Source organism: Jaculus jaculus, chromosome 5 (assembly GCF_020740685.1).
Source record: "Jaculus jaculus isolate mJacJac1 chromosome 5, mJacJac1.mat.Y.cur, whole genome shotgun sequence".
Taxonomy (NCBI): domain Eukaryota; kingdom Metazoa; phylum Chordata; class Mammalia; order Rodentia; family Dipodidae; genus Jaculus; species Jaculus jaculus.
In genome coordinates this window covers 84,657,502-84,670,007 of record NC_059106.1, presented here as the reverse complement: position 1 = coordinate 84,670,007, position 12,506 = coordinate 84,657,502, and the positions used below count along the sequence as shown (strand labels likewise).

Below are 12,506 nucleotides of genomic sequence, written 5' to 3'. Positions count from 1 at the left end.
TATCCATACAGATCATTCCCCCATTTCTGTCAAGTTTCTTCTTGAATAAACCCTTATCACTATCTCTCATATCCAGTTTTTTTCTGCATAGCATACATTATCAACTAACAATAGGTATTCATTGTTAGTTTCTACTAAAATGTAAGTTCCAAAAATTAATGTAAACAAGGACCTAAGAAATTTCAGATGGTAATAACTGTGAAAAAGATAGAATGAACTATTAGGGTATAAAATAGACTATAAAAGGCTGGGAAGATTTATCAAGAAAAGCTGGGCTGTAGAGATGGCTTAGCAATTAAGAAGTTTGCCTGCAAAGCCAGAGGATCTTGGTTCAATTCCCCAGTACCCACATAAGCCAGATGCACAAGGTGGCATATGTATCTGGAGTTCCGTTTGCAGTGGCTGGAAGCCCTGGGACACCCAGTCAGTCTGTCTATCTGTCTCTCTCTCTCTCTTTCTCTCCCTCTTTCCCTCTCTCAAATAAATAAATAAGAATAATCCATTCCTAAGAATAAATCTAATTAAAAAAGAAAAGAAAAGCCCTCTCGAAGTGCTGAGATATGAACTGAGTGCTAGCCATGGGTACAGTCCAGCAACTTAGAATTACTAATCTTCCACTACATTGCTCCCAAAGCCGGTCTGATAACCTATGAATGCACGTTGCATTGAACAGAGTTGGAGGCTCTGTCCCTGCTTCAAAGATCCTGCCTGACAAGGACTCCTGCAAGGCAAACTAATGACTCCCCCTCACAAAGGGCCCCAATCAAACTGGGGGTAAGAAAGACACAGAAATTGATGCCACTGCCCTTGACCCAGGAGCTCACAACTGGTTTAGGAAGTGAAGATGGTGCACTTTGGTTGATAGAGCATTCCAAGGGTGCAAAGAGCCTGAATAAAGACTTGTCAAGGCGAATTTCCAATGTCTTCTCGGGGGGCGGGGAGGAGGCAGAGTAATTCAGTTTGGCTGGAGCTCCATTTAGGTGTCAGGGAGCAGAAGGAAACAAGGATATTGAGGCAGCTGTCAGTTTTGAAGAAAGTTCTGTTGTTGGGTGGAACTCGGGCAAGTCACTTAACCAGCCTCAGTTTCCTCACGTGTGAATTAAGGATACGACTTGCTTCAGAGAATATGAAACCAATGAACTGTTCTGCAGCTGAAAAACCTCGGTAAAGAGAAGCTGTGATGACAGTTGGTGAAACAGCCTTTGCAGCTGGACTGATTGCACAGCTACGAGCCAAGCAAATTTAGCAACCAGCAAGCTCCCTGAGAACCCCACAGTCCCCGGCTTTCCAGAAGAGACTTGGCGCGCAGAGGCTGCTGGTCCCGCGGGGGAGGGCGTGAATCGCGGCGGGCTCCCGGGGGGACCGGCCGGCCGCGGCATCCCCGTTGGCCCGAGCGCACCGACAGTCCCCTCGTGTCCCCTCCCCGCCTCTCTCCAGCCCGGAACCTTCGGCGCGCGGAACCCCGGTGTCGGAGCACGGACGTCGCGGACCTAGAAGACGATGGAGCCGGGGCCCGAGGCCGACGCGCCCGAGGAGGAGGAGGAGGAGGAAGAGGAGGCCCGGCCGGCCATGGCGGCTGCGGTCTCGGCCGCGGGTGGCGCGGGCCCAGCCGTCCTGCAAGTGGCCGGCCTCTACCGAGGTCTGTGTGCCGTGCGCAGCCGCGCCCTGGGCCTGGGGCTCGTGTCACCCGCACAGCTGCGCGTGTTCCCCGTCCGCCGCAGCCCGGGCCGGCCCTCCGGGAACGCGGACGGCAGTGGGGTCGGGGACGAGCTCGAAGCCAACCCCTTCTACGGCCGCTACCGGGACAAGATACAGCAGCTGCGCAGGTGCGGCCCGGCCGGCTGCCGGGGTCTGGTCGCGGGGACGCGGAAGGACGGGCAGCGCGCTGGGCCGTAGGACATAGCTGTTGGGGGCACTGGGACGAAAGCTATGCACTTGTGCAGGGAGACCCAGAGGGGCTCGGTCGCTTGCCTAAGCTCACACCAGTAGTCTCAGCAAAATCCTTGCTCGTCCCACAGTTGTCTTTCTGCTATCGCTCTCAATGCTCAGGTGGACTGTTACACATCTCTGCGGAAGGCAGCTCAGCGAGATTTGTCCTCGGTTTAGAATTGGGGACATGAAGTCTTCCAGAGAGGGCACTTGATTGGATCAAGATCGCTTGTTGGATTAGTGAAGACCCCATCCAAAGTGCGGGTTCCCAGGCTCCTGGTTTAGGGCCCTGAAGGAGGTTGGAAGTGGGAGAAATGCTGCAAATGTCACATTTGAATCATTCTGTAGCGGGGTGTAAATGTGGACCTTTTTGTCTTTTTTTTTTTTTTTCTTTTTACTTAAGGGTCCAATCACCCTAACTGTACCCTCCCCGTCATTTCGAACCTTTTCAGTAGGGTAACAAAACTGGTTTAGAGAGAAAAAGAGGGGCTGGAGAGATGGCTTGGCGTTAAGGCGCTTGGCTGCAAAGCAAAGGACTTCAGTTCGATTCCCCAGGACCCACTTAAGCCATATGCACAAGGTGGCGCATGCATCTCGAGTTCTTGTGCAGTGGCTAGAGGCCCTGGTGTGCCCATTCTCCCTCTCTCTCTCTCATAAATAAATAAAATAAAATAGAAAAAGACACTTGCCAAAAGGTCACAAAGCTAGCACTAGGTTATGGTTTGTCTAACTGAACTCAAGGTTTCAAATATTATCCCTCACCCTCCAGAGGGAAACTTGAAGGTTAGAATGGGGTTTTTGGACTGGGCACAGTGAGAGAGCACCAGTCTAGCATGCACAAAGCCCTTGGTTCAATCTTCACCAATCCAAAAACAAAAAATTAAAAAAACAAAAAACAGGGAAGGAATGTTAAGATGGGTGTAGTGGGGTCCTAAAGTGTCCAAGGGTGTTAAAATGTTAGGGGGCTGAGAGAGAACTTGGTAAGATAGGAAGGCATTATCTTATGAAAGAAACAAACATTAAGGGCTAGAAATTCTCTGCATTCTGTCTCATCAAATTCCACTCCCTTAATTTACTCCTTCATCTTCACCTGGACTACTGGCCATCATTCTCTAAGTAGTGTCTCCCACTTCCAGTCTTGGACCCCTCTGTGCATTTCACTGTGATTTTAGTGATCTTTTTTTCTTTCTCTTTCTTTCTTTCTTTCTTTTTTTTTTTTTTTTTTTTTTTTTTTTGATTTTTGTTTTTTGAGGTAGGGTCTCACTCTAGCCCATGCTGACCTGGAATTTACTATGCAGTCTCAGGGTGGCCTTGAACTCAAGGCAGTCCTCCTACCGATGCCTCCCGAGTGCTGGGATTAAAGGAGTGCACTACCATGCCTGGCTTCTTTCTAGGTTTTTGAAGCAGTGGTGGAACAAATGAATGAGTTCTTTTGCTGTCCTTCCAACAACATGTAGATATTTCTGTGTCATTTTAAAAATATTTTTATTTCTTTATTTGAGAGAGAGGGAATGGGCATGCCAGGGCCTCTTTGCCACTGCTGACAAGCTCCAGATGCATGTGTCATTTTGTGCTGGCTTTATGTGGGTACTGGGGAATTGAAGCCAAGCCAGCAGGCTTTGCACACAAGCATCTTTAACCACTGAGTCATCATCTCTCCAGCCCGCAAGTGTCATTTTTAAACACTTTCTTTGACCTCCATTCCTCTCTACCCCATCTCTTGTTCTCTTTGATCCCTTTTACACACAAGCATCTCAGAAGAGTTGTCTACTCACATTCTGAATATTTAGCAGTTCCCATTTATTCTTTTTGTTTTAAATATTCCTTGTATTTAGGGGATATTTCATGTCCTTTGCAAACATTTAAGTTCTCATGTATTTTTTTTTGTCTGAGTTACTTCAGTTAGTATAATTTTTCCAGGTGCATTTATTTTCCATAATTTGTTTGAACAAATTTTTAATCCAGACTGGGGTCAGAAGTGGAGAAGGAAATGACTGGGTCCTGGAGTTGAAGGTTATATCTGACTGGCTATTCATTCTTACTCAGGAACTGGATTTGCTCTCCTTCCCTAATAGATCATTCCCATTAGCATTTACACATATTGTTATCATCTGAAGGTGAGCTTCCCCAGGTGCCCAATTTACTTCTGAATAATGTCCCAAATGCTCTGTGTTCCACATAAAGGCTTCATACTTCATCTCTGCTAGTCTCTCTAGCCTTGCTATTACTAAAACTTCCTTTGAATACTATCTGTGGTCTAGCACTTAAAAATAAAAATGGAGGAAATGGTTGGGATGTGTTTCAGGTAAGGGTAACAGCAACACAATCAAAAGAGTCATGAAGCCATTTCAATCATTTAGGAATGTTTGGGGAAATTTTCTTCATAATAGCAGTAGTGATTGTGCACACATTTACACACATGTCTCTCCCACTAAATAGTAAACTTCTTGACCCAGGGACTATTTTTTACTTTATGTGTCTGCAAAGTCCAGCAAGAGCTCGGCTGCCCAGGTTGCCCATGAGCTCTCTTATGATAAGCACAGCTATATCTGTGGCTGCTTGTAGGGCTGACCCAGTCCTTCAGAGGGAAGAAAATAGATCAACCCATCTACAAGGAAGTGCAGAGAGTGACATTTGATGTCAGTTCTAAAAAGAGTTTTTATGGAAAAGGGAGGTCCTAAATGCATTAATGGGGAAGGTCTATTAGAGGGATAGTCAAGATGTCCCTGGATCCTATGGAGCTCACTCGTGGTGCTGCAGACCTCAGAGGCAAGGAGCTAGAATCTCTGGATGATGTTTTTATCTCAGCATACAAAGCCATGCATCCCATGGTCAGCTACAAAGCCTGAAGAATTTGTGACAATAGTAATCCAGACCTGGTCTTCAAGCCTGAAGCCTGATCTTGTCTTAACATAAAGATGAGTTCTGATGTTCCATCTACAGCTTCTTTGGAGGATAGCTTAGGAGGATACTCAGGTACTCTTCTGCAAAATCATTTGCTTGAAGCATTTGAATTACCAAAATCTGAGGGTGTAGGCACAGAGAAATGTCAAAGAACTGAATATATTCAAATAAAAGCTTAACATGCTGGGCTGGAGAGATGGCTTAGCAGTTAAGCGCTTGCCTGTGAAGCCTAAGGACTCCGGTTCGAGGCTTGATTCCCCAGGACCCACGTTAGCCAGATGCACAAGAGGGCGCACGCCTCTGGAGTTCGTTTGCAGTGGCTGGAGGCCTTGGCACGCCCATCATATTCCCTCTCCCTCCCTCCCTCCCTCCCTCCCTCTCTCTCTCTCTCTCTCTCTCTCTCTCTCTCTCTCTCTCTGTTGCTCTCAAATAAATAAATAAAAATTTAAAAAAAGAAAACATGCTATATGATTCCTGCCTGAGAAAGTGACTCAAGCAAGACAGTATCCTTCCCACCTTAAGGGTCCAGGTAGGTACCCAGAGTGTAAGTCGGTAATACATAGCCTCCAAGAGAAAAAAATGTTACAATTCCCTTGAAGATTAACAGTAGTTGAATAACTTACTGTTTCTGCTCTCTTGATTTCTGGGCTTGTGTTCAGTCCTTACTAACAGAAGACAAATCTTTTAGTCTCTTAGTGTCTGTCTTTTCTCTGCAATGCTGTATTATATATCTCTTTTTTTTTTTTTTTTTTTTTTTTACTATTCTTTCAAAACCTAAAAGTCCCAGGTTTTACCCTTTGATTTATTTACCTTTGGGCAGGTCTGACCCAGCTGCCTTTGAGTCCCGCCTAGAGAAACGCAGTGAGTTTCGTAAGCAACCAGTGGGGCACTCCAAGCAAGGTGATTTTATCAAATGTGTGGAGCAGAAGGTAAGGCCTGGCTCTTCTTTGTGTTGCTAGCTTACCAGCACTCCAACCCTTATCCATGAAGTGGGCTCATTGATGGATCAGTTGGGTGATCCGAACATAATGTCAGTCTTCTGTTCACAGGGAGTACAGTCTAGTTATATAGACAAGGTATTCATGGCACTGAGCTTTGGGAATCAGAGAAAAATTCTTACTTCAGATACAGCCTGGCCTAGGTTGAGAAGAGTTTGGAATTTGAATTAAAACAAGAGGAGCTGGAGCATGGTGGTACACACCTTTAATCTCAGCACTCTAGAGGCAGAGGTAGGAGGATCATCATAAGTTCAATGCCACCCTGAGACTGCATAGTGAATTCCAGGTCAGCCTGGGCTAGAGTTGAGACCCTACCTTGAAAACAAACAAAAAAAGAGGAGAGTGTGGGACTTTGATACAGAACAAACATTATCCAACATGTTCTGTAAAGGACCACATAGTAAGTATCTTAGGCTTTGTGGGTGGGTGTATTTGTTACTTTTCTCCATGTTAGGACCAAATAACTATCCAGAAGTAACTTAACAATGGAAGTTCATAGGATTGAAGTCCATGGTGGGGAAAGCATGGCAGCAGGAGCTGCTTGGTTTATGATTTTGATCAGGAAGCAGAGAAAAGCAAGTGCTTACCTGGTTTTCTCCTTTTTCCTCTATATTTAGCTGGGGATCCCAGCCCATGGGGTGGTACCACCCACAGGCAGTGGTGGTCTTCTCTTCTCAATTAAACCTTTCTAGAAACTCCCTCTAAGACACATCCTAGGTGATTTCCAAATCCAGTCAAGTTGACACTCAAGATTAACCATCAAGTATGTTGTAACTATTATTATATTGCTATTACAATGCAAAAGCAGAAAGCAAGTAACTGAATGGGCATAGCTGTATTCCAACAAAACTTCATTTACGCAATGGTTGTTGGGCTGGATTTAGTTTGCTAACAACCTACCCCATGCCTCCTTCCTACCCCTGTGGTAAGGAATTTGCTTAAGCAGAAGAAGAGTTTTGAAAGTGAAGGGGGCTTTAGGAGACAGTAGGGTATTTTGCCCAATTTCTATTTCCCAAGAGATGAGAAAGAACTCTACTGACTGGAATATTCCTGGCCTGAGACAGAGAAAATATAGAGAGATGTATTAAGGGTAAAGAAATAGGTTAGGCATTAAACTCCAAGCTGAGGCAATGGGCTAAAGAGATGGAGGCAGGATAACTTACTTGCTAAGAAAATGGGCTCTGGAACCAGATGTCAGAGACTGCATTTTCACCTGTCAGCTGGGTGATTCTGGAAACATTATATAATTTCTTTGTGCCTCAGTTCATCTGTCTGTGAATTAGGAACAATAATAGCACCTATCTCAGTCATGCTAAAGATTGAATAGATGTCATGGAAACTCTTTAGCACAGTCCATAGCACATATATATACTAGTCATTGTTATCCTCAAACAATCATAGCTGGGGAAAAGTACGTGGAAAGCAGTGTATAGGAAGATTAGTCTAATACAGTGTTTTCATACTTTAAAAAAATATTATTGATTATTTATTTGAGAGAGAGAATTGGCATGCCAGGGCCTTCAGCCACTGCAAATGAACTCCAGACACATGTGCCACCTTGTACATCTGGCTAATGTGGGTCCTGGGGAATTAAACCTGGGTCCTTTGGTTTTGCAGGCAGGTGCCTTAACCACTAAGCCATTTTCATACTTTCAGCTTCAGCCCTTCTTTCATACTTTTTGACCATGACCCATGGTAAAAAATAACATTTGTAGAGAGGAAATGTGTTAGTTACTTTTCTGTCTCTGTGACTAAACTATCTGACAGAAAAAACCTAAATGAGGAAGGACTTATATTGGCTCAGGGTTTCAGAGGTGTAGGTTCATTATGTCAAAGACAGCATGGCAGACCTTTAATCCCAGCACTCAAGAGGCAGAGGTAGGTGGATCATCATGAGTTCGAGGCCACCCTGAGAGTACATAGTGAATTCCAGGTCAGCCTGAGCTAGAGTGAGACCCTACCTCGGAACCCCCCCCCAAAAAAAAAAAAAAAAAAAAAAACTTTCCATTTCTCACCTCACCCAGGGCTCTGGATCAGAGGGCTGAACACAGGGAGCCCTGAAAATCAAATTCTGGGAAGGAATCCCTCATATTCATGGTGAAAGATACAGAATGAACCCCCAGCACTAGGAGACAGCCATTCCTGATGAGTCCTTTCTCATCTCTACATCTCAGAATCTTAGAGGAAAACTATTGCATAAGCAATAACTCCCAGAATAATGTGTTATAAAGAGTAAAGAGAACTGAGTTCTCAGTTACACAATTACTTAATGGATTGAGTACTGCAATAACTTGGTTTTCTTATGTGTAAAGTATAACTTAATGATTTACATTATGTATTTCAGACAGGTGCTTTAGGGAAACAGCCTATGAGCAAAGGATTCACTAAGGACAAGGTAGGTTTCTAATTGAATATCAAAATTCAAATCTTATGTGACATTTACAGTACCTGCAAATTTGAGCATTATTTACTGTGGGTCAGTGATTATATATACATTGATTTGTTTTTTCCAACTGTAGAGACAAGATATTTCGATACATTTTTGTGTCCTTGGAATGTGAGGAAAATGCAGTGACACTCCTTTCTGTAAAAAGTAGTTTCAAGCTATATGTGGTGGCACACATCTTTAATCCTAGCACTCAGAAGGCAGAGATAGGAGAGTCACCATGAGTTCACCGCGAGACTACATAGTAAATTCCAGGTCAGCCTGAGCTAGAGTGAGACCCTACCTTGAAAAACCAAAAAGAAAAAAAAAAGTAGTTTCAAAAGTCAAATAAAAATATTTAGGCCAGGTGTGGTGGTACACACCTTTAATCCCCGCACTCGGGAGGCAAAGGTAAGATTGCTGTGAGTTTGAGGCCAGCCTGGGACTTCTCCTGTCATTTAGCTTACAAATAAAGCATTCCTCTGGTAGAACAACAGCCAAGATTTCTCCTTTTACCAGGTGCAAAACTCTGCAGGACTACACTGTTAAGAGTTTAGCATTTGGGAAGTACATGGTGACCTCATACATTGTTCCCAGGCATAGAACTATAAAAGTCTGTGTAGGCTTGGTGGCTCACTTTTTCTGAGCATGCAAGTTTTCTTACTTTGTTCTATACTTATTAAAGGTTTGCTTTACTGGGCTGACATTGTTTTCCACAAGGGGGTTGTGTTTTAAATTGTATATATTCATTGCTATTTCTTTTCTCTTTCAAGACTCTCAGTTCAATCTTTAACATTGAGATGGCGAAAGACAAAACTGGAGAAGAAATAAAGCAGGTAATGAATGAAAATAAATATTTGAATGAATAATAAATATTCATGGTATATTCATGAAAATGTGTACTCTGTGAACCAAATATGAAAGTAGATGAGCTTGTACACTTTCTGAAACCTTTTTCTAGCCAAAAAGAGAAGTAGTCATAAGATCCAAATGTGATGAATTATATGAACAACAGTAGCATAAAAAGTCTTGTCTGTCTTGGTCTTGCTTTTATATGTCTTAATTAACTTGTATTTCCCCTTCCTTTCTCATTTCTGTTGCCTGTCTCTAATTTAAAATCATCAGTACTCTATACCTGGATCATTATACTGCCTTTCCAAATAGACTTCCCTGCTCCCATTTCTCCAACTTTCTTATGGTAGCCTCACCAGCAGAGTCCGCTTGCCTTACACAGAGCATAGTATACTGATACGAAAAGCATGGACTACAGAAGCAAACTGCTGGTTTTGAGTCCTCTGCCACTTATGTGTCCAAAGCTGTCTTATTTAGGTTAGCTATCTTTTCAGGGCTTTAGTTTCCCTTCTGCAAAGACTCGATAATGACAGTAATTACTTTGGAAACTTATTTGAGAATTAAATGAGTTAACATGTAAAACAGTTAGGACAGTATCTGTCACTGAGTAGACGTATATTTATGTTTTTAAGTAAATAAATACTATTTTCGCCACTTATTTGTAAATGTTCAGTGACACTCCACCTATTCCTTTCCTGTATTCATGACCTAAAGACCTACAGAAAGTTTCCTGAACATCTTCATTCAAAGCATTCGTGGTCTATCCTAGCTGTTTGGTCATTCCATGTATCAGTTTGCTGGGTATTAAATGTCAGGCTCATTAGGAAACTTTAGGCTGGTTACCCTGAGGAATGCTGCCATATCAGGGGCTCAGTGTTAGTCTCTGCTGCTGGCAGATTAGGCACTTAGGAGCAGCTGTAGTCAGGTCAGCCTTAGTAAATGGAAGTCCATGTTGTTGAGCCCATACATTACTTGCATCCCTGCCGCCATGGCCTTTTTGTCCCTGGGCCTTTTAGGCAGTGACAGTCTCAGGTCCTATGGCTGTTGCCTCATATGTGTGATTTCATTAAATTCACATGGTCACACTGGAACATAAATGCTATTATTCCCAATTTAGAATTAAGAAAACTCAGACTTAAAAAGATTCACTGCTATGGGGCTGGAGAGATGGCTTAGCAGTTAAGGCATTTGCCTGCAAAGCCAAAGGACCCTGGTTCAATTCCCCAAGACCCATATTAGCCAGATGTACAAGGGGCCACATGTATCTGGAGTTCATTTGCAATGGCTGGATGCCTTGGTGTGCCCATTCTCTCTGTGCCTGTCTTTCTCTCTCTCTCTCCCCCCTCCCTCCCTCCCTCCATTTCTCCCTTCCTCTTTCTCTGTCAAACAAATAAGTAAAAATAAAATGATTCACTGCTAGGCTCAGTGATGCATACCCATAATCTCAGCACCTGAGAGACTAAGGCAAGAAGATTGTTAATTCAAGGTTAGCCTGGGCTGTATAGTAAGTTCAAGGCCAGCCTGGGCTATATAATGAGGCCCTGTCTCAAAACAAAAACAGAGGTTATAAATAACTTAGCTGGTGGTAGAGCTAAAATCCAAGTACGTGTCTGTTTGACTCTGCATCATTTCACTTCAAGGAAGTTGTACTAGTTGCTATGTATTTCCTTTAGATATTGAATCTTTTATTTTAGAAAACATTGATGAATACCTACTAAATGTCAATTTCATTAGGAAACCTCAGGCTGTTTTGGGAAGAAGTGTTGATGGAACATGGGCATGCCATTGAGGAGAGAGAGAAGCCAAGCTTAGGAAGCCTAATCATAGAGGTTCATTTACACTTAGGGTTTTACATACTAATTTGTGTTGGCTAAATTAGTCTTGTGGCAGTTGAAAGCTCACCTAGACTCTGAAATATCTATCGATCTCCTAAGTCTCAGTGTTGATTCATAAACTGTAATAGAAATCAAATCAAAATAATCAGAATATACTGTCTTTAAAATGAGAAGATGTTTTGGGTAGAGGAGAAGGAGAGGAAGAAGAACAGAAGGAGAGAGAAGAAAACTAAATGCAACCTTAGGCTGTATTAATATAAATCTTAGGAGGGAATATTCCTTTGCACTCTGTTGGTAAACTAGATCAGACTTTGGATTTGATGGGAATGTTGGCTAGTGGACAAACTCTAAAGGATGACCTATTTCTTCACACCAGCTCATACAGATGTCGCCTTGGTTGTGATGCATTTGCCTACTTCTTTGCCAATACTGTCATTCTCTACTTGAAACATGGTCTTATCTCCTCCTGCCCTATGTGTTCATCTTCCCAATCCTTGTTTACATTGCTCTTTTTAAAAATCTATTTTTTAATTAATTTATTTATTTATTTACTTGATAGGGAGAAAGAGGCAGAGAGGGAGAGAGAGAAAGAATGAGCATGCAGGGCCTCCAGCCACTGCAAACAAACTCCAGATACCTGTGTCCCCTTGTGCCTCTGGCTTACATGGGTCCTGGGGAATCAAACTGGGATCCTTTGGCTTTGCAGGCAAGTGCCTTAACTGCTAAGCCATCTTTACAGCCCCACTGTTTTTTGTTTTTTAATTTTTTTTGTTTATTTATTTATTTGAGAGTGACAGACAGAGAAAGAGGCAGAAAGAGAGAGAGGGAATGGGCGTGCCAGGGCCTCTAGCCACTGCAAACGAACTTCAAACACATGGGCCCCCTTGTGCATCTGGCTTACCTGGGGCATGGAGAATTGAACTGGGATCCTGTGGCTTTGCAGGCAAATACCTTAAGTGCTAAGCCAGCTCTCCAGCCCTTTATTGTTCTTAGTCCATGTTCAGAATACAGTTGATTATCCCGCCTCTGGCACTTTTCCTTAACTTGGGTCGAGTGCTTCTTTAAGTAGCTCTGTGTCAGGAACCAGGGCTTAGACCACAGCTTCTCATGAAAAATTTGGCAACATTCAAAAGCACTTTACTCCGGGCGTGCTAGTGCACGCCTTTAATACCAGCACCTGGGAGGCAGAGGTAGGAGGATTGCCGTGAGTTCAAGGCCATCCTGAGACTCCATAGTGAATTCCATGTCAGCCTGGGCTAGAGTGAGACGCTACCTTGAAAAACCAAAACACACATACTCAAAAGCACTTTACGACCAAAAATTAATTCAAAAATCAAATCCATAGTGAATATGAGGTGTTTTTTGGCAGCACTCACCCATGTTGCATCTCAAACTATACTGTACCCTTGGTTCTAAACATATACTTTGTACTGTTAATTCTGTCATACCACATATATTAAAAACAGTGGGGAGCTGGAGAGATGGCTTAGCGGTTACATGCTTGCCTGTGAAGCCTAAGGACCCCAGTTCGAGGCTCCATTCCCTAGGACCCACATTAGCCAG

General features: G+C 43.2%; 1 protein-coding gene across 1 annotated transcript in view; it reads left to right on the top strand.

Moving 5' to 3' along the window:
• Positions 1-1,554: 1,554 nt before the first annotated feature.
• The window catches only part of Atpaf1 (ATP synthase mitochondrial F1 complex assembly factor 1), a 42,587-nt gene continuing 31,635 nt past the window's right edge, over positions 1,555-12,506 (top strand). Inside the window, exons 1-4 of the mRNA XM_004672140.2 lie at positions 1,555-1,826; positions 5,654-5,762; positions 8,176-8,226; positions 9,030-9,092. Of these exons, the coding sequence (XP_004672197.2) occupies positions 1,570-1,826; positions 5,654-5,762; positions 8,176-8,226; positions 9,030-9,092 (480 nt within the window). The 5' untranslated portion in view covers positions 1,555-1,569. The remainder of the gene's footprint in view (positions 1,827-5,653; positions 5,763-8,175; positions 8,227-9,029; positions 9,093-12,506) is intronic.